Source organism: Scardinius erythrophthalmus (assembly GCF_964197995.2).
Source record: "Scardinius erythrophthalmus genome assembly, chromosome: 21".
Lineage (NCBI taxonomy): Eukaryota > Metazoa > Chordata > Actinopteri > Cypriniformes > Leuciscidae > Scardinius > Scardinius erythrophthalmus.
In genome coordinates this window covers 15,331,956-15,358,190 of record NC_138241.1, presented here as the reverse complement: position 1 = coordinate 15,358,190, position 26,235 = coordinate 15,331,956, and the positions used below count along the sequence as shown (strand labels likewise).

Below are 26,235 nucleotides of genomic sequence, written 5' to 3'. Positions count from 1 at the left end.
TATTCTCCCAGGATTTTCTTTGTAAAACAAGTTAATGAGTTAATATGCAGTTGAAGAAAGACAAGTGAAAGATCTGAAATTTCATTTATATCTGTTGTCAATCCAGATGAAGTGAATGTGAATGAGTGACAAGTTCTCTTACGAGAGGTCTCTCGTACTGCGTAATATCTTACGCTAGGGGAAAATCTCTTTTCCACGAGATATTGAAGCCAAAAATTATCCTTAATTTTGAAATAATGTAAAACGTGCTGTGGCAGCATGCAGACAGAGGCAAGACGGCTCGCGCGCCTATTGACTGCCCTGCGGCAACTGCAGCAGCCTTTCGAGAGAGGCCCCTCGTCAGATCCAATGGGGCACTTCGCGCCTACTGCGTCACGTCCCGCCAAAACAGGCGTAGCTTGGGCCTATAAATACAGCTCGACAGGCTGATAGAATCTGATTTTTCATCTCTTCAGCGAAGCTCTCGCATCGCTGGATCCCGAGAGGAAGAAGCTCCGCCGTTAGAGAAAGCCTTCTGCGGGACGAGCCTTTGCATCTGAAGCCGCTGGTCGACAACTCGCCGCCTTCAGTCACTGTTCCTGCTACGCTGTCCGGCGTATTATATACTTTCTCTGCTAGTGTGTGTTCACCGCTGCGACTCATACTCTCTTTCTAAAAGAGCAGAGCGTCTTTTTTAAGATGCCTCGCACCTTCTGTGGCTCATGTCGAGCCCCACTCAGCGACGGGGACCACCATGTCACCTGCGTTTCCTGCCTGGGTGAGGAACATGCAGCTCTCGCGCTTGCTGACGGCGGCTGCCCTCACTGCGAGCTGATGCCCATGGTGACTCTGAGGACTCGCCTGGCATCTTTCGCCGAGACTGCACCTCCGCCCGCTGCGGTGCCGCGCCGTAAAAAGCGCACTGCTCAGCGGGTCCTCCTCCAACCTGCAAAAGCTCGCCGGTTCGCCCGCCAGCTTCATCGTCTGCTTCGCCGAGTCTCTCACTGCCGGACAGCGGCCGCCGTCTGCTGCCGCTTCCGTCATGGATGACGACGAAGAAGCCGCGTCTGGCGTCGGGCAGTGAGGACTGGTCGAGCTCTGTGGATCTCGCCCCCTCTGCTCGCGAGCCTTCTGGAAAAATGGCCAGCATTGAAGCAGAGCTGATGCGTCTGCTCACGCAGGCCGTAGCGAGCCTCGGCCTTGAGTGGTCGGCGCCCGTGGAGCCTGCGCACAACCGGCTGGATGGATGTTCCTGCAAGGGGACCGCGTTTCGCCGTCTTCAAGACCCGCGCTTTTTCTTCCTGAGCAGCAGCATTCTCCGTGGTGGACGGTGCTAAAGACAAAGGATACCATTCTCTAAGTCCGTCAACAGGCCCGGGACCCGAGACCACGCTCTTGCTCTGTTGGCCGCCGCCCCCCTCCGTGTGGGCCCTGGCCTAAGATTGAGATAAAGCCAGAGGCCTCAAAGTCTTTCTAGCCTGCCTAGGAAAACGACGCTGTTCAAGTCCCGCTGCAGCCAGACTTCCACCAAAACTTCTCGCTCGTTCAGTTCCAGAAAATGTGACTGTTCCAATGTATTTTGCAGAAAACAAGCTGGTACCACAGTCCGTGTGCCTGCACACAAACGCTGCTTTTACGGCGACCCAGATAAATCTCATAAAGAGTGTATTTTCTGGTATTCCGGCCACAGCCGATGGTGTTATGAGTGTAGTAAAAATGCCCACGGCCCAGTGCTCATTCCTACACACAAGCACAGCCCGCCACATTCCAGGGCTCGTACACATAAAATGGACTCATGTCGATTGTGCATTAAACGTAGTGAATGTGCCCACGACCCAGTGCCCACAAACACTACACACTGCATGCCTTGCCCTGCTCGCTCTCTCTCAGCAAGCCGCCATAGGAGAGTCGAGCGCGGGCAGGCTGCCCGCTGTGATCAGCGTGCCCCCCGCCTCGAACACTGCAAGCACGGCGTCTATGTTAGATGTGAGCCCACCATGTCGCGGCCAGAGCCCAGATCTCATTCAACCCCTAGCTATTCATGCAAGTGCATGGGCAAAGCTTCCCGGGGTATCAGAATGGGTGCTGAACATTATAAAGAGAGGCTATTCGCTACAGTTCGCTCGACATCCCCGCCGTTATGCGGCGTGAATCGAAACTACAGTAGAAAAGGAAGTAGCACATCTACTTCGAACCGAAATAGCAAAACTGTTGAGCAAAGGGGCCATAGAGCCTTCATCTCAAGCTCAAAGCGAAGGGGATCTATACAGCAGATACTTTCTGGTACCGAAAAAAGACGGGGGTCTCAGACCCATTATAGATCTAAGACAGCTGAACAAAGTGCTTTCAAAACGCCGGTTCAGAATGCTCACAACCAGGAAAATCCTCACGCAAATTCGCCAAGGGGACTGGTTATGTCAATAGATCTGAAGGACGTGTATTTCCAAATACAAATAGTGTCACGTCACAGGCGATTTTTAAGATTCGCCTTCGAGGGTCAGGCATATCAATACACAGTCCTGCCGTTCGGCTGTCCCTAGCACCCCGTACATTTACAATGTGCATGGACGTGCCGCTTGCACCCGTGAAACTTCAGGGAATGCGAGTTTTGAACTACCTGGACGATTGGCTGATTCTAGCTCGATCACACTCAGAGCTCATAGAACACAGGACCATATTACCCAAACATCTCGAGAATCTAGGTCTCAAAGTCAATTGGGCGAAGAGTTCACTGTCTCCCAGTCAGAGAATATTTTTTCAGGGCACAGAACTGGACTCACTGTCTATTGGCGCTTTTCCACTACACAGTACCAGCTCGCCTCGACTCGGCTCTGTTTGGTTTTCCACTGTGTAAAAGTTGTACCAGTACCTGCTTCCAGGTATTTTTTTGGACCACCTCCGGCAAGGTTCTAAGCGAGCTGAGGCAATACTAAAATGTGACGTGAAAACACGGCAGACTGCTGATTGGTCAGAAAGAATCGTCACTATTCACTGCGTCATCATTGCACGCGCCAGACGGAGTATCCTGAATAAAAAAACAGTGAGGAGGGACCTCCTCTCTCAGGCCAAGGGATCGATCTGGCATCCTCGCCCAGAGCTGTGGTCCCTACATGCGTGGGCCATCAACGGGGACCCGCTAACCTCCCGGTGGGAGTGTTAAACACGAACACGCAGGCTAGGGCCCCGTACTAGATGGCTCTATACCTCGAAATGGTCTGTGTTTTCTAGCTGGTGCACAGCTCGTGGCATATCACCCCCAGACTGTGGGGTGACGGGGGTTCTCTCCTTCCTGCAAGAGCTACTGGATAAGGGCAGAACCCCATCCACGCTCAAGGTTTACGTGGCGGCCATAGCAGCGTTTACTAGACCGACACTTGGCCAGTCACTTGGGAGGAACGATCTGGTCATCCGCTTCCTTAGAGGAGCTAAGAGGCTGAATCCTCCCAGACCTCCCTCAGTCCCCATGTGGGAACTTTCTACAGTTTTGGAAGCCGTGAAAGGTGCCCCATTCGAGCCAATCCAATCAATAGATATCAAACACTTGTCTTTCAAGACAGTGTTTCTTCTAGCTCTCACTTCGGTAAAGCATATAGGGGACTTGCAAGTGCTCTCAGTGAGCGCGTCGTGTATGGAATTTGGGCCAAATGACTCGAAAGTCATACTCAAACCAAGACACGGGTACGTTCCTAAATCCCTCAACACACCTTATAGGGCACAGGTGATTTTTCCCTGTCGGCCCTGCCGGTCTCTAATGAGAAAAAGGACGCAAGCTTCCTTTGCCCGGTCAGGGCATTAAGGGCTTATGTGTCTCGCTCGACTATCTTCAGACAGACGAAGCAGCTCTTTGCTTGCTCAGCGGACGTTCTAAGGGACTAGCTGCATCGAAACAGAGTCTATCCAGGTGGATAGTTGATGCTATAGCGCTGGCTTACACTTCTAAGGGCCTGCAGTGCCCGTTAGGTGTCAGAGCGCACTCCACAAGAGGCATGGCCTCGTCGTGGGCCTGGTCTAGTGGGATTGCCTTGCAAGATATCTGTATGGCGGCAGGCTGGGCCTCCCCGTCTACATTTATAAGGTTTTATAACCTAGAGGTTCCCGCCTTGCAGGCTAAGCTGCTGTCGGTCTAATAAATCAGTATTGTCTGCCCTGATGCTATCGGCTCAGAATACTGAAACTGCTTGAGCGCCGCTCGCTGATCGATTAAATAACTCTATGGCCAGTGTGTAAGACCCATAATATTCATCAGTCCAGGCCACTATATGAGCCCCGGGCACCTGCCCTTGGGACTTTGGTGTTGGATCACAGCAAGCACGGCGTTTTACACTGTGTTCCCCTAGCGTAAGATATTACGCAGTACGAGAGACCTCTCGTAAGAGAACGTACTCGGTTACTAACGCAACCTCGGTTCTCTCTAGAAGAGGAAACGAGTACTGCGTATCTTTGCCGTGCTTGCAACACACTCTGGTTCGCTTCGGCGATGAAAAACAGATTCAATCAGCCTGTATTTATGTATTTATAGGCCCAAGCCACGCCTGTTTCGGCGGGACGTGACGTAGTAGGCGCGAAGCGCCCCATTGGATCTGACGTCACGAGGGGCCTCTCTCGATAGGCTGCTGCAGTTGCCATAGGGCAGCCAATAGGCGCGTGAGCCGACTTGCCACGCATTTTCAGGGGTTAAAGTGAAAAAAAATCCTGAGCCTGAAAATTTTTTGGGAGGTGTGTGTGTGGGGGGGGGGGGGTGCCTTGGGCTTCATTGGCACCATTTATTTTCAAGCATGTTAATGGCATATTTTTATGAATAAAGACCAGTATCACTGATATAGCTACTTATGTCTCTTTGTCCAAAATTTGAAACATTTATTAGGCTTAAAAAAATATAACAACTTTTAATTTAAGTAAACTTAAAACAATCATCACTTAAACCCATAATAAATGTAATATTTACCTGTACCTTACCTGTCTAACCAATGTGAATTATATAGAAATTGAATACGTTTATAAAACAGTCCGCACTGCATAAATTATAAATGAAAAATAGATTAATCCTTAAGCGTTTGGCAGTTAGTAATTTTCTCTGTTCCCATTGTTCTTTGGTTAACTTTACTAACAGAGAGAATTGCTGTCACTTTAATACCCGCCGTTGCTGACAGGGTCTCACGCATTTTCTACTCTTTACGAACTATTTAAGATTGTATTTAACTCATTTTACTGTTCTTGTGAAGATACTCGACAAAACTGACATTTTGACATAGCCTAAATGTGTGTGTTATGGTTCGTACAAGCGCGAAAGGGAACTCGATGGCGCGCTGTCGTCTGCGAATGCGATACTGGCGCGCGTCTTTCTGTGTGTGTGTGTGTGTGTGTGTTTCAGGAGGACATTCATTCACTGACAGCGCGTTCTCTTTTGTCTTCTCGCGCATTGATAGTTTAAAACATTTGCGTGAAGGAGAGCATGATCATATAACCCAAAGGATGACAGAAAGAACAGACGCTGCGATAAATATTTTAATACGTTAAAGCTGGACAAATGAATCGCATGCGTTTACTTTGACAGCACTAACGTTAGGCTACTTGTTGTACATTGCTGACAGAAAATGTTGCGGTTTAAAGTGGACTCCTTTTCATGGTAGGCCTACATAGAATGTGTTTTTTTTTTTCACAGAATATTTAATTAAGTATTCAAATAAAATATTTAGCCAAGTCTGAAGTTACCAAGGAGCAGTGTATGTCGTTAGCTCAGTTATCAACAGGTGTAGACAGAAAATATGATTATCCTGACCTGAGCTAATTTACTGAATCAACCAACTCACATCTCCTCTCTTTCTTTTCATCCATGATGACATTAAAGTCACGTACCATTACCTGTTGTTTCTGGCGTTTCATCGCTGTCTGTGCTGCAACCGATTGCCGAGTTCACGCGGGTGATCATAGGTAACTAAACCTATGCGCGTGAACTCGGCAATCGACTACTTTGGACTTCAACCGAAAAACAGGATGTAAACAGGTATTTGCACTGGCTTAAATAACATCATTTTTATACATATCTTTTACATCTACTGCAGTCAGATCCACTCATGTTCTCTCAGAAGGAATCACTCACATTTTCTGTGCACATGTAATGACACATCAAGGATGTTAAGAGCCTAAAAGCAGGTTTAGTACTTGCCCCATTGAAGTCAACAGGGTGCAAATTTTAAAAATAGAATAACTCGGTGTAGCAACACCGATTTTTGTAGCTGTTCTCTGTATTGACAGCACTCCAAATGTACAATAAAATGAGCTCAATGTTAAAATTGACCGGAGTTCTCCTTTAATCTGTCATCAAACAGATAAGAGAATACAACACACCATACACTCCGGATACCTTGAGTGAAACTGAGTTTAAACCTACCCGGGTAGTAAATCTTTCTTCTGTGACGTGACTACTTCTGCTTCTATTTTTTCTACTTCAATATTTCTTTCCTGGAAGCATCAGACTTTATATATAAAATAAAAAAAGAAGATAAATAACAACACAGGGAAAAGACTTTCTGAACTGTGTTTGCGGAACCATTTATTTTATTTGTCATACCAAACAGGATATATCAGATATATATATAAACATATGTTACCGGCAAAGTGTGAAATCCCGGTATTGTATAGAATGTAGACTATAGAATGCCTGATGGTTTTTGGCAAAAATACATTACCTAATTCTATTCATTACCTAGGCATTCTATAGAATGCCGGATTACACACTTTGCCGGTAACATATATATATATATATATATATATATATATATATATATATATATATATATATATATATATATATATATATATATATATATATATATATTAGGGTGCATCAAAAAACACAATTCTTGAATTTTGATATGGCTGGGTGCTAAAAATGTTCCAATATATGTAGAAACAACACATGCAAAATATTTTTCCAGTACATGATGATTTAGGGGTGCCACCGCACATCTGGTTTCGTTGGATAAAGTGCTTAACAGTGCTCAATGGTCACAATGGAGATCTGAGGTAAACAATACTACAGCTCAAGAAAACTGAGATTATCTTTCTGTTTGAGGTGATCTTTCTGTGTTGGGTATGTATTATTACATAATTATCTGTAATTTTGTCTTTGTATACTTATTTATCATAAGTCATTTAAGTCATATTTATAGGTATTTGGTGCTCATTACATCTAGCTAACGTTAGCTAGCAACAGTTTGCTAACCACAGTTAGCTATCTATGTTAGCTAAACTATTAAGCTTAACATCAACAGTATTCTAGAGTGGACAATGACATATTCGGAGTATACAGTGGGGAGAACATGTATTTGATACACTGGCGATTATGCAGGTTTTCCCACTTACAAAGCATGTAGAGGTCTGTAATTTTTATCATAGGTACACTTCAACTGTGAGAGAAGGAATCTAAAACAAAAATTCAGAACCTGTATAAAAGACACCCATCCACACACTCAATCAAACAGACTCCAACCTCTCCACAATGGCCAAGACCAGAGAGCTGTGTAAGGACATCAGGGATAAAATTGTAGACCTGCACAAGGCTGGGATGCTAGGCTGGGCGCAATTATTAGAAAATGGAATAAGTTCTAGGTGACGGTCAATCTCCCTCGGTCTGGGGCACCATGCAAGATCTCACCTCGTGGGGCATCAATGATCATGAGGAAGGTGAGGGATCAGCCCAGAACTACACGGCAGGACCTGGTCAATGACCTGAAGAGAGCTGGGACCACAGTCTCAAAGAAAACCATTAGTAACACACTACGCGGTCATGGATTAAAATCCTGCAGCGCACACAAGGTCCCCCTGCTCAAGCCAGCGCATGTCCAGGCCCATCTGAAGTTTGTCAATGACCATCTGGATGATCCAGAGGAGGAATGGGAGAAGGTCATGTGGTCTGATGAGAGAGAAATAGAGCTTTTTGGTCTAAACTCCACTCGCTGTGTTTGGAGGAAGAAGAAGGATGAGTACAACCCCAAGAACACCATCCCAACCGTGAAGCATGGAGGTGGAAACATCATTCTTTGGGGATGCTTTTCTGCAAAGGGGACAGGACGACTGCACCGTATTGAGGGGAGGATGGATGGGGCCATGTATCGCGATATCTTGGTCAACAACCTCCTTCCCTCAGTAAGAGCATTGAAGATTGGCCGAAACACACAGCCAGGGCAACTAAGGAGTGGGTCCGTAGGAAGCATCTCAAGGTCCTGGAGTGGCCAAGCCAGCCTCCAGACCTGAACCCAATACAAAATGTTTGGAGGGAGCTGAAAGTCTGTATTGCCCAACGACAGCCCCGATACCTGAAGGATCTGGAGAAGGTCTGTATGGAGGAGTGGGACAAAATTCCTGCAGTGTGTGCAAACCTGGTCAAGAACTACAGGAAACGTATGATCTCTGTAATTGCAAACAAAGGTTTCTGTACCAAAGTTCTGCTTTTCTGATGTATCAAATACTTATGTCATGCAATAAAATGCAAATTTATTACTTAAAAATCATACAATGTGATTTTCTGGATTTCTGTTTTAGATTCCATCACTCACAGTTGAAGAGTACCTATGATAAAAATTACAGACTTCTACATGCTTTGTAAGTGGGAAAACCTGATAAATCTGAAGTGTATCAAATACTTGTTCTCCCCACTGTAGATGTCTCATGTGTATTGAGAGTAGCATTGTAATTGTTACAGTAAATTAACAGGGTAATGCCACGTGAACATGTCCCATTGACCTCCATTCATTTTGTCTATAGGAAAAATGAATGGAGAATCTTGAAAGTTGAATTCTGAGAAATGCCCAAGTTGCCCAAAGGGTTCAAACAAACAACTTTTACTTTGATAACCCTATAGAACATGTTACTGTATAAAAGTTCACTGTACTCAACATTTCCAGGTCAACCTTTTGGCAATTAGACTAAAAATTGCACATTTTTTGAAATTTCGCCAAAGTTCATGTGTTAGGTGGCACCCCTAAATCTCAATGGAATTCCTCAAAACTTTGCAAAAGTCATTTTTATGTTAATTGGAACAAAATGCAATGCCAGCCAAATTGATATTTTGAAATTAAAATTTCCCATTCAAATTTGATGCACCCTAATATATATATATATTATATATATATATATATATATATATATATATATATATATATATATATATATATATATATATATATATTTATTTATTTATATGCACACACACACACACATAATTGTAATAAAATTATTCAACCCCATTGTAAATCAGGTTTATTGGCAAAATTTACAGACGTTTAGCTGTTTGCAATGAACAAATCAAACAAAAGTAACTAAAATAGCTCAACTCAACAAATGGTTTAAGTGGTTTCCCCAAATTCAACTGAAAATGCAACTTTTAATGACTTCTGTAGTCTCAAAATTATTCAACCCCTTCATGGCAAGCATCTTTAATACCCTTTTGCTGTTACTCATGAGAAATAGCCTCCAGTTCAGTAATATTCTTGGGTTTGCGTGCTGCAACCGCCTTCTTCAAATCCCACCAGAGATTTTCTATGGGGTTCAAGTCAGGTGACAGTGATGGTCACTGTAGAATCTTCCAGAACTTCTTCTGCAACCAAGCCTTGGTGAAAGTTGAGGTATGCTTGGGATCATTGTACTGTTGGAAGATCCAATGACGCCCAAACTTCAGCTTCCTCATTGACTGCATGACGGCATTTCTCCTAGGATTTCCTGATATATAAAAATAAATTCATTTTGCTTTCCACATGCTGTAGGTTTCCAGTGCCAGATGATGCAAAGAAGCCCCAGAGCATCAACGAGCACCACCATGCTTAACCTTTTGAGCGGTATGGTCCCATATATGGGATTTTTATTTCTGTGTCCCTGAGAGTACGGTCCCACATATGGCATTTTGAATGTTAAGTGACGTCACATAACTAACATATTCAAACTATATGCTTTCGCGCTTTGGCTGGCTCTGAGCCAGAGACGGACACGCTCAGCGCATGTCATATATCACAACTATGCAGTTTTCAAGCACATAATATTTATTTTAGGTTTCAGACATTTAAATACACATAAGCACTAGTAAAACAATACATTTGGAGTTACACACTGAAATACACACTGATGTCTATGGAAGCAGCAATTACAATCTATTCAAATATAATTTGCCTATATGTGTTTTATTCATATCAAACACACATATTGGAAGTAACTGAGTTTACTCTATTCTTCTCCCAGTTCACCGGGCCACTTGCTTACTAAGTATTTCAGAAGAAACTGATGAATTCACGTGCTGTAAATCCGACTGAAAGGACTCTCTAAACTGTGGCAAACAAACATGACGGCGCCCATCTCACGTTATAGATCAAGATAATTTATAAAGGTTTTGAAACGACAAAACAAACTCACACGTATTTGAGAATCGGAATATCAGATAGTTGAAGATATGGTGAGCAAGTTTGTGAATATTTTTAATAAAAAAGGAAAATGGACAAAAACGTTACATCTGTCATACAGTGTTATAGTGGCTATGGTGTGTCACGTGACAAGCATGACGTGTCGCCATGGAAACAATAAGGGGAAACGTTTTAAAATATCAGTCGCCTTAAAAAAACACTCGGGTTCAGCTAGAATATTTTATAATTGCGCGTGAGGGTTAACTCAGCATATGCTTCATTCTTCTTTCTCCAGGCATACCGCTGATCCATAGGGCAGAAAATGTCCTGTTCGCAGAAAAGAATCCCAAAACCTCTGTGGCTTATTTCTATGATTTTGAGCAAACTTTTTGTGTGCTTTTTTGGTCAGTAGTGGTGTAGTCTTGGAGTTCTGACATGGGAACCATCTGTGTTTAGTATGCGCCTTCCTATGCAAGCTGAAACCTCAGTGCCTGTTGTCACCAAGTCTTGCTGCAGGTCTTTTGCAGTCAATTGATAGCTTATTTTTTCTGCTCCGTCCAGGTAGCTTAACCACTGTTCCTTTAACTTTGAACTTGCGAACTATGCTCCCAAAAATAAAGTTCCAAATAAATCTATAATATTTAAATATCAATAAAGTGGGGTCTATATTTTTTAATTAGTCTTAGTTACATAAACAAAACAATAGAGCATGAAAATATTTCTACTGTTGTAAAAACACAGATTTCCAGTCTGGTCAATCATGAAATAGCTGTGTCATCATCAGAGCTTGAACAGCTGCTCTGGAGAAGCTGCGCTGACTGAGCTGTACTTTAATGACATATGCCAAATTAACGTGGTGAAGACACTGTCAAAATTTCTAACTGACATGCACTGCTGCAAATCTAATGCAGATCAGTAAGCACAGCAAAGCATGAAGTCGAATATAACAAGACTGATTAACGACATACACCTTGGATCAATGAAGGGAGCAAACCTTAAACACTGAGAAAAGCAATATCAAACTTAAAAATAAGAGCACAACATGGACATGAAAACAGAATACCACAACTCTGATATTTGAATAACATGCACTAAAGAATAATTCAAAATAATAAAATAATAAAGTTCATTCAAGTTCAGCTTTCCAATTAAACGTATCCCTAAAGTTTTCTTAAGGCTGTGACAAGAGAAATTATAATTAAAAGGCTTCATCAGAAGTTCTAATGCTGTTGACCTGAGCTAACAAGTCATTAAGTATTCTCAATTCTCTTACCTGCAATGATACTGGCCATTCTGAATAACACAGATGCCACCATTGAGGCAGGGCAAAGTGCCACACACCTCTGCCTGCTCCGAGCATTCCGGGTCTACACAAATGCATGTGGAATTCTGTATAAAATAAAGAAAACATCCCAAGGATGGTTGGTTACATGTCAATTGGAACACTAAGGTGAGCTTGAATACCATTATATTTGCATCATCAAACACATTTTCACCAAGTGCCGTTGATGCTTGGCCAGAGCTGGGGCTTGGCCCAGTGGATCTGTAAACTCACATTTCCACTAATTTGAAAGCCAAACAATGTAACTGGCTATATACTGTGACCCAGCTGCAAACAATGTAACTGGCTATATACTGTAACCCAGCCGCAAACAATGTAACTGGCTATGTAACACAGCCGCAAACAAGCATAGTGCATCGTAGACTTTTGTTAGTAGTTTTGAGAACCTATTTAAACATCTTTCAGCAGTTTAAGTGTGTCTCAGCAGTTCTCTCTTACATCTTATTGTACTTGAATGGTCGAAATACACACAGTAAAAATGCCCATCCTGTGGAGTATTCATGTTCACAGTCGGTTATGTCTTAAGTGAAAGTAACAAGTCGGATGTAAACCAGATGTGTATCAGTATATTGGATCCATGCATTCGCTCTTAAAGTGACAGCAGCCTAATAAACCTAATTTGACCTGTCTGTGTCAAATCAAACAAAAGTTCAAATAACTTATTGCTCTTGACTGAATAACTTTTTAGCTTAAATAAGAAACTACCCCGATACAACCGCACCCGATACCACTTTAAGGGGCCACTCCCATCTGTCTTTGCTATGCAACCATGAACATAGGTGCAAAACTATTATGAGCGTGCTTGCTGCGCCCCTTCATTTGAATTTGAAATAACGAATTTGCACGCAAAAAACGCAATATGTGAACAGCCCGTTATGGCAACGTGACATTAGTCCTGATTTAGGTATACAGATCGCTTTTTCTCAAACATCAACACTGCTTTCATCAAGTTTCAAAAACTTAATGAAGACGTTATCCTGTCCCGTGACGACTGATGTTATTGCTTCCTGGTTTGAGACCAACTTTATTTGAGAGGAAACGTGCAGAACGGGGCCAGATTGGACACCGGCTCTGGCACCAGCGCAGGCACAGGCACCCTGTCGGTAACCTTGGACTGCCTACAGGATAAACAAAATTAGTGACTTAGAACATAATTTTTTCTTTGGAACTGATCATGCCAAACCTGGGAAATAACCAGCACTGGAGCATCCAGAGCTGAATAAGCAGTACAATAGACAAGGCATTAGCTGGTTCTGCTCTCTGACTTTCACTAACCGATCCTGACATCAATATTATTTCTGACTCAGTCGTTCAAAGATGAGTAATAGAAGCTGAGAACAATCCCAGATGAAAGTAATACGGAGACTCCCACTGATATAAGCATTGGTGCAGTTCTGGAGTGGCGTGAAGGATTATTTCATTTTCATACAGATGAGCTCTCTTAGGAGGATGTCTCAGACAGACCAAATCAATGTCAAACAAATCAATTTAATGTGTCTGAGTGTGTGTATGTGTGTTAGGGAGAGATTAAAGTCTATCTTTACTGTCCATGCTCTCAAATGACTAAGGTGCCTCATGAGAATCTGCGATGGACAGGCCCATGTGCTGAATTTCACTACCAAGTAAATTAAGGTCACACAAGACAATTAGTCTGCCACTGGCCCACTTTCTTCTAAATTCATCTCTCCATTACAGTAATGGATCATGAACACCAGACTGTAACTGTAACAATCTGGGGAAACATTTCTAAGTGAACATGGCACAAACGTCCCATAACTCCATTTATTGTGCTATACTGAATATGCAACAACTTGCTCCAGTCCAATAAAAAAAAAAATAATTACATATGCCATGCCCATTCTGCTATCAAAACAATTATTAATGGTTATTGTAACCTTCAACGTGACACAGGCTGATCCGCTTCAGGTGTGTCACCGAAATTTGCATGTGGCATTTCAAATTAATCACATTCTCTCAGGCCAAATAAAAAATAAAAAAACAGCATTAGGTGCAAGAAAAAAAAAAGAAAAGGCCTCACAAGTTTGTCTGTGGTGCAGGCTTCGTCCAGTTGACATCCGTTAGACTTGCAGAAGCTGTCAAGCTCAGTGGTGGTCTCACAGTTGAGGCCTGTGAAACCCCCTGGGCATGTGCAAACATATCCATTTGCAGTCTCCTCACAGCGACCGTCATTCCAGCACGGGTTTGAATCGCAGAGGAGCCTCTTTCGATCACAGTAAGTACCTGCAAGGAGAATGAATGGATATTAAATGATTATCCTTAAAATGAATGAAAACACATGCTTCCGTCAAGCATTCGTGCGTAACAACTTTGATTAAATCTTTCATTTTGTGAATGCTTTTTTTTTTTTTTTCAAAATTTTGGATAAAATTTAGAACCAATTTAAATTACATACACCCAAAACTACAGACTCCATGCAATGATTTAAACTGTAATGTTAAATCATTAATTGGTAGCACTTTATTTTACAGTCCTGTTCCCCATGTACACACTATGCGCTTATTTTAGCAATTACAATAAGTGGGTAATAATAACTAGGTACCATCCTTGAACCTAACCTTACAGGGTTAGTTCACCCAAAAATGAAAATTCTGTCAGTAATTACTCACCCTCATGTTGTTCCAACCCTGTAAGACCTTCGTTCATCTTCGGAACACAAATTAAGTTTTTTTTTTTTGCGCACAAAAAGTATTCTCGCCGCTTTAGAAACTTAAGATTGAGCCACTGTAGTCACTTGGACTATATTAACACTGTCTTTAATACATTTTCTGGGACAGCAAGTTATAATGCCTTAGAAGCCTATGGAGGAGTGAGCCAGCTCTCAGATTTAATCAAAAATATCTTAATTTGTGTTCCGAAGATGAACGAAAGGTCTTACGGGGTTGGAACAACATAAGCGAGAGTAATTACTGACAGAATTTTCATTTTTGGGTGAACTAACCCTTTAACCCATGTAGTTACCGTATATTACCCAGTACTTTCTTAGGCAAGTACAGTGTAAGTACACATAAGTGCACATACAGTAAAATAAAGTGAAACCAATTATTTTATATAAATACATTTAAAAGATATAAGAAATACAAAAAACTGTATTACCAGTTCTTCCAGTTATTTTAAATTTTATAATAGTTCCAGCCACACAAAATGCAACAACTCACTTGTTGGAAAACTTTTAGTGTAATAAGTGTAAATACTAAAATTATTCCAGAAATTAGTTTTTTTGTTTGATTTAGCCTATGTATTTGTATATGATTTTCTTTACTTTTGCTTAACCTTTATTATGTTCATCTTAACACCGGGTTTGTGCCAATGATTAAATCACAACCGTAATGGGATTTGCAATAACACATTCCATCTCTGGATCGATTAAATGAATAAACATCAGCACTTATTTTCTTAAAGTATGTTCTTCTGTTTACCAGTGCATATTAAAATTAATAATAATAAAAAAAATCATGTTCAACTTCAAATATTATTCAAATACACTAATAATCTGATTTAAGACAGCTGATCTTTAGCTCCAAATCATGTTCATAATAATTGTACGCTTCTGACTGCTTAGTGAGAACAAATGTTCAAACTTTACGAGGGGACAATTGCTCCAGCATATCAACAGTACTGAAAGTCTCAGCGTGGCGTCCCATGGCTCTCATTTGGTCTGATGAAAAATGAGAACAAAGCTCATTTCGCTCTCCCACTTCTCTGGATGCTTCACTAATGTGAAGGTTCAAGGGCCCAAATTATGTCCCCATCGTCCATAAAACAAGCAACCTGATCATACTGGCTGAAGGTTTTGGACCGAGAACATCTAGGCTGCGTGTTCCTCTAAGGTAACTCTGGATTGGAACATCAGTCTGATTTCCGCTCCTCGCAGGTTAAATTTAGACTTGACTATGCAGCACTGTAGGTTCAAGGTGAACATGATTTGATTTTATTCCCTAGTGGTTCTCTGTTTGCTTTTGCTTCCCCCTCCCCCCCTCCATGCTCCTCAGCAGGAGCTAACTCATTTATCTTCCTTGTTACTGAGTTTTCTTTTTGTCGTTCAGTTTTTTTAAAAGCATATTCCACTGTGTTAAGCTCATGGGATGATACAAAGGTCATCCGTCCCAGAGGCACCCAACTGCTTTTGAGGACACACCACTGGGCGTCATTCTAAGTGTACGTCTCTCTGCAGTGTTTCTCAGGGATCCACGATGGGAAATTGAAAATGAAAAGCTCTTGACAGCTTAATATATTCTTTTATTTTTACAAGAACTACAGTACCTTTGATTGGCAACCATCCCTTGCAGGAGGTTTTTGAAATAGTAATGCATCATATACAGTAGGTAAATGATTCAATGTTTGATAAAGGTTGATGACTTCATGAAGGTTGATGAAAATCATAAAAGCAGTGATATGAAACAGATAGTGCCACCCTGCTGCGCACTACCTTGCTATTAAAACCACTCAAAAACGAGACAATTACAGGATTTGAATTTCCACAAAAAAATCATGGGGCAGGTGAATAGCAAAATTAATAGTGTACCCAATAGGGCATATCCTATTAATTTCGTAACATGCGGATACAAAAACTGCTGGCAGTCTGAATAAGGTACACAGGAGAGTGGAATCAAAAGAAAATCTCATTTGAAGTGTCCCACGAGTGGGCCTCATTATTATGTGTGTGTAGGCTCTGGTCCGTAAGGGCAGTCGGGAACCGGGCCAGCCGTTAACTTCACTATGATTAATGGGGTGACAGCTTGAGCAAAGTCAGAGAGCTGCTGGCCCCACAGGGTGCCCGAACAGAGCAGAGCTGGAGACCAGTTACTTTCAGTTCCTTACAAGGTGCTCCAAGAATATGCAATGAGAGACTGTGCTGATCACAGTGCAACAGTTCTTGTGGTTATCTGCCATCAAACTGAGGTGAATCATTAATAATATGTGGCTGCGATAAAGGCAAATGTGAGACAGAGATTTTATACTCAAAACCATGCTCATGGAACAAGAATTTTTTGAAAACTTCCGGAAGAATTAATTTCCAAAGCAAACATGGAGCTTCTTGTAAAGTTGTCACATCTTACTGCAGTGCTGGACTCTTGAGCCATATAAAACAACATATACTGTATATAGTTTGGGGTCAGTATTTTAATGAAATTAAGACTTATTCAAGGGTGCATTAAATTGATCGGTAACACTTTACATTGGTGAACTAACAATGAGCAGTATTTATGAATCTTCATTAATGATAGTTAATACAAATCCAGCTGTTCATTGTTTGTTCATGTAAGATCACAGTGCCTTGACTAATGTTGACAAATACAACTTTTGAGTTTAATAATGTATTAGTAAATGTTGAAACTAACATTAAGATTAGTAAATGCTGTTGAAGTGCAGTTCATTCTTAGTTCATGTTAATTAAAGTAGTTAACTCATGTTAACGAATGAAACCTTATTGTAAAGTGATACCAAATAAATGCTGTTTCAAAAAGAAACATATCACGGTTTCCACAAAAATATTAAAGGTGGTATCAGTGATTTCAGGGCCAAATTTTTTTTATCACATTCATCGAATTTTTCCTAACGATCCGCTAGCTGCCCGCCCCATAAGCATGCTGTCAAAAAAACGCGTCTCTGTAGGCAGCCTAGGCTCTGAGATCTGCACACAAAAACAAATGGTTTAGCCAAACACTCAAAACCAAAACAAATAGTGTTCCAACCAATCACCGACCGGGTGAGGGTGTTGTGAGGTTTTGAGCCAGCTTCTTCTTCAGCTCTGACTTTGCGTGCAGCCGTGCACGAGCACAAAACCTCACAACACAACCCTGTCGGTGATTGGTTGGAACACTATTTGTTTTGGTTTTGAGTGTTTGGCTAAACCATTTGTTTTTGTGTGCAGATCTCAGAGCCTAGGCTGCCTACAGAGACGCGTTTTGTTGACGGCATGCTTATGGGGCGGGCAGCTAGCGGATCATTAGGAAAAATTTGATGAATGTGATGAAAAAAAAATTGGGCCTGAAATCACTGATACCACCTTTAAGCAACACAACGGTTTTAAATTGATAATAAAAAAACTTAGTTCAACTTGAAATCAACTTGGAATGATTCGGAAGGATCGTGTGACAATGAAGACTGGAGTAATTATGCTGAAAATTCACAATATTATCACAATATCACAGTTAGTTGTTAGTTGATATTTGAGTAAGATATTAAAATAAATGTTGCCTTGTCTGAGACCCTTGAAAAATCAAAAGAGGCCAGTTTTCCTGATGTAGATTGCAAAGTGTTCCTTTGCTAGTTTACTCTGAGTGGTTAATCTCAAGTGAAAATTCATCATAGATTGTGATAGTCCTAAATCTGTGTCAGACAAACCAGATATTTTTCTTCCACATTAAAGCTGTAGGCATGACATTAGAGGCTGCTATCTGCTCGAACAAACAGCCGCTACACAAAAGTCAATTAATCAACAAGCAAAGGCCACCTGGACCTCAGACTGGAGTCTTTATCATGATGTTATTATCAGGAACGCCCAAGGGACCATGAAACTTTTGTTACACATTTGTGGGTGAGATGCTCATTAGCCCAGCAATGGTTTTACAGAAGCAAATGAGACTCATTACTTTCCAAACGCCTGTCATGGCCGTGCCTTATAAACAGACTGGAAAGGACACAGGAGCATACATTTTTTATTTCCATTGCTTTTCTACAGGAAAGGCCCCATTCATGAGTTTTATCAAACTAAGCATATCACTCAAATGAAGCCACAGCTAAAGCCTTTATTAAATAACTGGTCATTTATGCGCCAAGAATCTTCTAAAGACTTTCTTATATGAAGGCTTCAATTGTTCAATTTTTCAAATCCGCTTCTTCACTTAGGAAAGACAGCTTAATGCGAGTAGAGATAAAAAAAAGGAAAAAAAAGCCTCACTCAGATATGAGTTTGCATAATTGCGCTGCCATTGTGAAGGCACCCAAAATGACCCATCATTAATCACATGACTCATTATCAAAACATAATGAGTCAAATGAAGCCAAACAGTAAAAAATTAAACATGCATTACTGCACCTCAGAAGAAATATCACTCTATTGTGAAATGCATAATTCACAGAGGCTTTCTAAAATTATTCTGATTTTAATCAAAAACTGTAACCGCATACTTGCCTGTATATCCTGTGAAACATTCACATCTGCAGGAAGTTGTTGAGACCTGTACACAAGCTCCTTCCATGCACCCCTTTCTGCAATTCTGATTTCCAATGATTTCAGAGCAGTTGACACCTTTGGTGTGAAAATAGACATTAGCTATATTGAATCCATGCATATTATTCAGTACATTATCAGATTTTTTGGCATGACTTGTGTCAAAATGGTTTAGATAATTATATAATGTAAAGGATTTCAGAAGAAATGTCTGCCTTCTGCGTTCAATAATTCTCTATCACCTTCAGTGATATAACTAGCCTACACAAATATTGATTTTACAAAACTTCATATATACAATCTGGTTTGACCTTTGCAAAAAATGTAAATATCAACACATATTAAAGGAATACCCACTTCAATGCAGTATTATTTTCCTGGCATTGTATTTGCCATTCAATGAAGTGGCTAGTTATTATATTTAGATGCCAAACTAAAAATTCAAAACAAAAACAAAACCGTGTCATTAAAGTAGTCCATGAAACGGTGAGCAATGTCACAAGCCTTCTAAATTCATAATAGCTTTGTGTGAGGAGTAGAGTGAGTATTCACGTTATTATCTATCGTCGCGTTTACATAGGCTACGTTCAGCCCCGACAAAACGTTGCACAACGTTTTTTAAACATAAACGGTGATGCATTGAACACACTGTTCTGATGACGCAAGAGTTGCAACTATAGCAGCTGAGAAGGCCATTCTTTGTGTTCTTTGTGAAGAATTTTCGGAGCCTGATGAAGTCGGTATAAATATGTGTTTAATACTACAAAATATGTCCGATGTTACAGTTACTGCACTTGCCGCCCAGAACAATCGAGTGAAGGGATTTGTGGAAACTGAAATGAAAGCACACATCTTACCTAATTCAGAGTAAAACACATCTATTTAGCCTCACACACTGACTTTATTTGTAGTTCATACTGTTTTAATACCCTGTATTTTCTTTCTCATTTTTAGGTAAAGCACTTAATTACCATTGTTTATTTCTATACCAAATGTCATACACTTGCAATGAAGCTAAAAATATAAACAACTACATCATTATGTTGATATCCTATATTTTTACAATAAAACTTACGACAAACATGTCTTCTAATATCCTCAGTTGTTGCGTATACCGAGCTGCATCGAACACATTTGTAAATTACTTTCCTTGAACCCATTGTGCGAGTTCTCTTTAATACCGCGTGCTTTATATACATGTTGCTGCTGATTGGACTGCAGTTCTGACACACCCACCAAACAAGAGTTGCACCAGACAGAGCCCGTCTACGGCTGGTTGCACATCGGTGCACGCCGTTTCCAGGAAACATGACGTTCAACCCGGAAACCGTAGCAAAACGTTGCGCACCGTTTTGAACTTGAACGTGCCCATAGCTTTTTCAAATTCCAGCGTTGCATTGGCTACAGCGCGCCACGCACCGACGCGATTGGTCATGTGACACGAGACAACCCAATAGTGTTTGGCAACGTTTTTTAATTGAGCCGGTGATTTGACAGCAACGCAATTTGAGAAAAAAAAACAAAACAAAAAAAAAACCCAGTTGAAAGCTTACCTTTAATGGATATTTTCTTTGACATTCAAAATCATATTGCACTGAAGGACATTCTACCTTTCACGGAAGTAAGAAAAGGAAACTGTCTTGAAACTGCATTAGGTGAGTAAGTATACTCTCAGAAAAAAAAGGTACAAAAGCTGTCACTGTGGCGGTACCTTTTCAAAAGGTACACTTTTGTACCTAAAGACAAGAGTGCATATTAGTCCCTCAAAGGTATTGGTACCAAAAGTGAACATATTAGTTCCAAAAGTGTACAAATTAGTACTTAATGGTACATTTTAGAACCTTTTTGAAGGGTACTGCTACTGTCCCAGTGACAGCTTTTGTACCTTTTTTTCTGAGAGTGTAGGTCTAGCCTACATAATTAAATTTTGAATTCTCTCTATCTATCTATAGTGCTTTTTAAGGGGATCATATTATGAACAAGATGATGTTATTGATTGAAGAGGCTAGGTAGTAAGTATGTTAGGTGTGAAAAGGTTAGCCAATCATAAATGGAAAATGGTAATGGTAAAACTAAATTACAACTGTTTTGAATAAAGAAACATTGCTTAGAGTAAGATACCCCTCACATCCTTATTTTTTTCTTTCTTGACCATAGATTGATAGATGGCAGAAAATATTAATTTTATCTCAACACATTTGTTGAATGCTCTTCTTAATTTTGCAATTTCATCTTGGTGTCAATACATTTTAGATTTAATCAGTTAAAACTGGTAAAATGATACAATGTTGTGATCGGTTTGAACTCTCATTGTGCACCAGATTAATTTAACTTCAAAATGTTGCCCACAGGAGTGAGATTGTGTGTTGGGTGGACCTCGGTCTCTGTAATAATTATTATTTTTAATTAATTATTTTGTTTTCAAATGAAAGAGTAAAATTAGAAATTAAACCCTTTGATCTGAGTGGCATGTTGTTGCTTTCTATCTATATACAGGGGTGCACATAGGTTTTTCAGTCTGGTTTGGTGTGGAGTGTGACCTATTTAATATGACTATATTAAAAATAATAATAATTGTAGCGTTATTTCACTTTATTTACTTAGTTTTTTTAATAATAAAAAAATAAAAAATAAAGTGTGATAATACTATTAGGCTATATATATATAAAAAGAGTATTAAATAAAAATACAATTATTTTATAGTACACTTAAAAATACATTGCTAATATTTACATTTTTACGGAGCCCCTAAAGGGACGTGGTGGTGGAAAAAAAATTAGGATGGGAGAATTTTTTCCCTCGCAAAGTTATTTGCGTTCCCACGCAAATCTTTTGTGTTCCCTCGCAAAGTTATTTGGGTTCCCACGCAAAACCTGTTTTGAGCTCTGACAGACACTTCCTGTTGAATGTCCCGCTGGCAGTGTTTAAGAGCTCCGTACGTTAATGGAGCGTTTCATAATGTTTGAACTTGGACTCATAAGGAAATGCGGTCAGTGCTTAAGGAGTTCAGTGAAGTTGGCAAGGCTATTCGAACTTACCGGATCAATATTCTTGAGCTAAACCTTGTTAAAACACAAAGGACACCTATTTACAATCACAGTAACCTAGACAACGAGCTACAACCCAATTCTCCTCAAAACAAGCTTTATAATTTAAATTTGTCTCTAACCCAGCCGAATGAGAGACAAGTCCAAATAAGGGGCCATCTGCAAAGTGCAAATCCCAAAACCCTTCTGCACATTTTATATTATTAAACATATTCAATAGCTTCACTGTGACACACTGTACTGTCACCAAATTCAGTTCACACATCACTGCTCTCCTGCTGGTTATACTACAATACTTAGTTTGATAAAAATAATAATAATAATAATTTTTATGATTATTTATTATGAAATAAAATCAATAACTTATTGTTATTCAATAACAAAAAAATATTCAATAACTTCACACTGTTATACAGTGTAATACCATCAAATTCAGTAAGCAAATATAATGCAAAACCTATGGTTGTAACTATTATGTTAGCTGCGTACGGTACCAATATAATTTGTGTAAAGGATATAGGCCTACTTATTTTTTATGTGCAATTACTTCCCAAACTAAGTGTTGTATAACCAACATTAGAGCAGTGATGTGTGAATGAAATTTGCTGTGTTACAGTGAAGTTATTGAATATTTTTCTTAATATAAAATGTGCAAAAACAGTGTAGTATGACCAGTGGGTCACCATTGATATGTAAACTGAATTGGTTAGCACTACAGTTTGTAACATTGAAGTTAATGACTATTTTTGTTGATGAGTTGATGCTGTAGTCGTTTTTTGGGTTATATTGCACTTTGCAGATGGTCCCTTCGAACTTGTCTCTCAGCCGCCTGCTCATAGAGATCCATTTAGCCCAGGGATGGGCAACTTCGGTCCTGGAGGGCCACTGTCCCACAGAGTTTAGCTCCAACCCTGAAAAAATCACCTGCCTGTAACTTTCTAGTAATCCTGAGGACCTTGATTAGCTTGTTCAGGTGTGTTTGATTAGGGTTGGAGCTAAACTCTGTAGGAAATTGGCCCTCCAGGACCGAAGTTGCCCATCCCTGATTTAGCCTATATTAAAAAAAGATTTGAAAAAGATTTTTTTTTAAAATAACAAATTATCCCATCCTAATTTTTTAGGGGCTCCGTACATTTTCAATGTAGATTCAGTGTAAGATTTTCAAACCTAAATCAGCAAGCTTTTATTTTGGCGGGTTGCCAGGAAGTAAGTTTATGCACTGAAACTGGCAGATTTATTATGCATTCAGTTCAAATGGAAATCATAGTTAGTTGATCTAAAACTGTGATTTTGCATTAACAGCTGTCAAAACCATGTCGGTACGCAAATGAGTGGTCTCAACCTATTTACCCAGCACATTTATTATTTTGGTCTCACATGAGCACCTGCACACTTATGTGCACCCCTGTAAATATTTATATATATAAATATATATATATTTACCATCTGTGATAAGTTTCAGTTCTCTGCTTTAATCTGACTCAGACCACTCTGGCCTAGTTGTGATAACATGGTACCCAGTGGTCTCTAGGGAACGCCTCTAGTGCTTCTCATAGAAGTAGAATGAATTATTCAGCAGACATAAAAACAAACCACATTAGCTAGTTTGACAACATTACACCACTTTAAATACTCAACTCTCCTTGGTGCTCACCGAGAGACCAACTTTGAAACAACATTCGGATGCCAATTTTATTGACAAGCAAGACAGGCAAAAGAAAACGAAATGGGATAAAGTCATTTTAAAAATGCCTATTCAAGTAAATGGTCCACAGGGGCTCTGGTTTTGAAATAATTGCACGGTGCTAAATGTGGAGCGCTTGCAATTATAACAGATACATAATAAATAAGTGTCTTCAAAGAAACTAGGCTGTTCTCTGTAGGTGGACACCCATTAAACCTCCTCCATCCATTATGATTGAAAGGTCAGCATGGATTCACAATGGACTCTGCATTAAACGGATGTTAAGCTCACATTAAGCTCAGTCGACAGCATTTTTTTTATTTATTTTTTGGCATAATTTTGATTACAACAAAATATAATTTCAACTTAAGTTGAAGGTTAAAATGGCAGGTTAAACTGCAGGGTTGTGCACAATTCTAAATTTCATTGAGAATGCCTTATACATTTCTGAATTTGATTTAAGGTAGCAAACAGGATGCATAGTTACAATTTGAATGTTAGGAAGTATTAAAATGAATTGAAATTCATATAGATGTACATTTGCAAGAATAAAAAAAAATGTCAATACCATTTTAAATGTTGATTTGACAAAGCCTTGTTTGAATGATTTGAAAAAGATTGTAAGTGCATAACTGTAACTGCAAGTTTTGCTTTATGCAAAAAATGCCACCAGTGGAGCTTAAAGGAGAACTCCGGTCAATTTTAACATTGAGCTAATTTTTTTGTAAATGTGGAGTGCTGTCAGTACAGAGAACAACGACAAAAATCGGTGTTGCCTACACCGTGTTATCCTCTTTTTAAAATTTGCACCCTGTTGACTTCAATGGGGCAAGTTTTAAACCTGCTTTTAGCCTCTTAACATCCTTGATGTGTCATTACAAGTGCACAGCTAATGTGAGTGATTCCTTCAGAGCGATCACGGGTGAATCTGACTGCAGTAGATGTGAAAGATATGAATAAAAATGATGTTATTTCAGCCAACGCACATACCTGTATTTTCTTCCTGTTTCAAGTCCATAGTAATCGATTGTCGAGTTCACGCGCGTGATCAAAGGTAACTAAACCTATGCGTGTGAACTCGACAATCGACTACTATGGGCTTCGACCGAAAACAGGATGTAAATACAGGTATGTGCGCTGGCTGAAATGACATAATTTTTATTCATATCTTTCACATCTACTGCAGTCAGATTCACCCGTGATCACTCTGAAGGAATCACTCACATGACCTGTGCACTTGTAATGACACATCAAGGATGTTAAGAGGCTAAAAGCTGGTTTAAAACTTGCCCCATTGAAGTCAAGTCATTGAAGTCAAATTTTAAAAAGAGGATAACACGGTGTAGACAACACCGATTTTTTCGTTGTTCTCTGTACTGACAGCACTCCAAATTTACAAAAAAATTAGCTCAATGTTAAAATTGACCGGAGTTCTCCTTTAACTTGTATTGAGCCTGCATTGCCGCATATTTATTTTAAGTTACTACAATTATATTTACTAAACAACAGACAAATGTTCGCTTCTGCAGAGTAAACTAGAATTCCTCACCTGTGAATGGAGCGAGACAAAGACATTCGTAAGGTGGGAGATCTGTGTAGGCAGTTCTCTTGTTCACGCAGGTGCCTCCGTTTAAACAGGGCTGTTCATAGCATCCATCAATGTTCTCACAAAAATGTCCAGAAAATTGTTTGTGGCACTGACAGCTAAATGAATCGTCCTTAAATGCAGCTTTGCATTTACCTTTACCCGAACACAGGCGAAGAAGAGGTGAGCTCTGGCAGTGCTGAGGCTTTACCAGAAGTGCAATGCGTAGGCCAAGCCTACACAGATGACTGCTGCCTCTATGAACGACCGTGAAGTAATTCATACCGTTCGCCAGCCACTTCGATTCCACTTGCAAAGTACCATTAATACTGTTGGCGAACACCAACTGCTCCTTTCTTTGCTCTAAAATCAAGCAGTTTTCAAATTCCTCTTTGGACACATTGATTAGGTGGATACCATATTGTTCCAACGTTCTGTCGGCGGAAACAAACATCACATCTCCAAGTTGAAGGTCCAGTGGGCAAAGCTGAGGAAAGCGATATGGCCCAGTTGTCCACAAGTATCCATTTGTTTCTGTTTGTCTGTTCCAGCACTGGGTCAAGCTGCTGCAGGTGTTCTCCATGAGGGTCCACCTCACGCTGATGTTCTTTGGCTGAGTGTGCCATTCACGAGACGTGGCTCTGCGGCAGGTCACTTGGCCATAGATGGTGCCATCTTTTACACAGCTGAGCAGGAAGGCAATGATAACTAGTTTTCTCATGTCTTTCTTCAACCTTGACTGTTTCTTTATTTAGCCACTTGATGCTTTTCTTCAGTCTGAAGCTTTTCTTGATCTTTGAACTGCAAGTTTTGATGTCTGTAAGCAAATATGTACAGTGCAGTATAAGCATGTTGCAAAAACAGCATGTTTACAGCCTTTAAAATTTATTATTGAAACAGAAATGTCTCTAAGAAACATATAGCATATTTTCTAGCAATACATTGATAGATAACCCAAAAAAAGACAGTTGTCATTTTTCATTAATTTATTCACTTACTCTCATGTTTTTGA

General features: G+C 40.2%; 1 protein-coding gene across 1 annotated transcript in view; it reads right to left on the bottom strand.

The window, feature by feature from the left end:
* Positions 1 to 25,944, bottom strand: part of eys (eyes shut homolog) — a gene marked incomplete at both ends in the record, with an annotated part of 268,937 nt that extends 242,993 nt beyond the window's left edge. Inside the window, 4 exons of the mRNA XM_081351375.1 lie at positions 11,644 to 11,759; positions 13,751 to 13,953; positions 18,869 to 18,985; positions 25,188 to 25,944. Of these exons, the coding sequence (XP_081207501.1) occupies positions 11,644 to 11,759; positions 13,751 to 13,953; positions 18,869 to 18,985; positions 25,188 to 25,944 (1,193 nt within the window). The remainder of the gene's footprint in view (positions 1 to 11,643; positions 11,760 to 13,750; positions 13,954 to 18,868; positions 18,986 to 25,187) is intronic.
* Between the last annotated feature and the right edge of the window lie 291 nt (positions 25,945 to 26,235).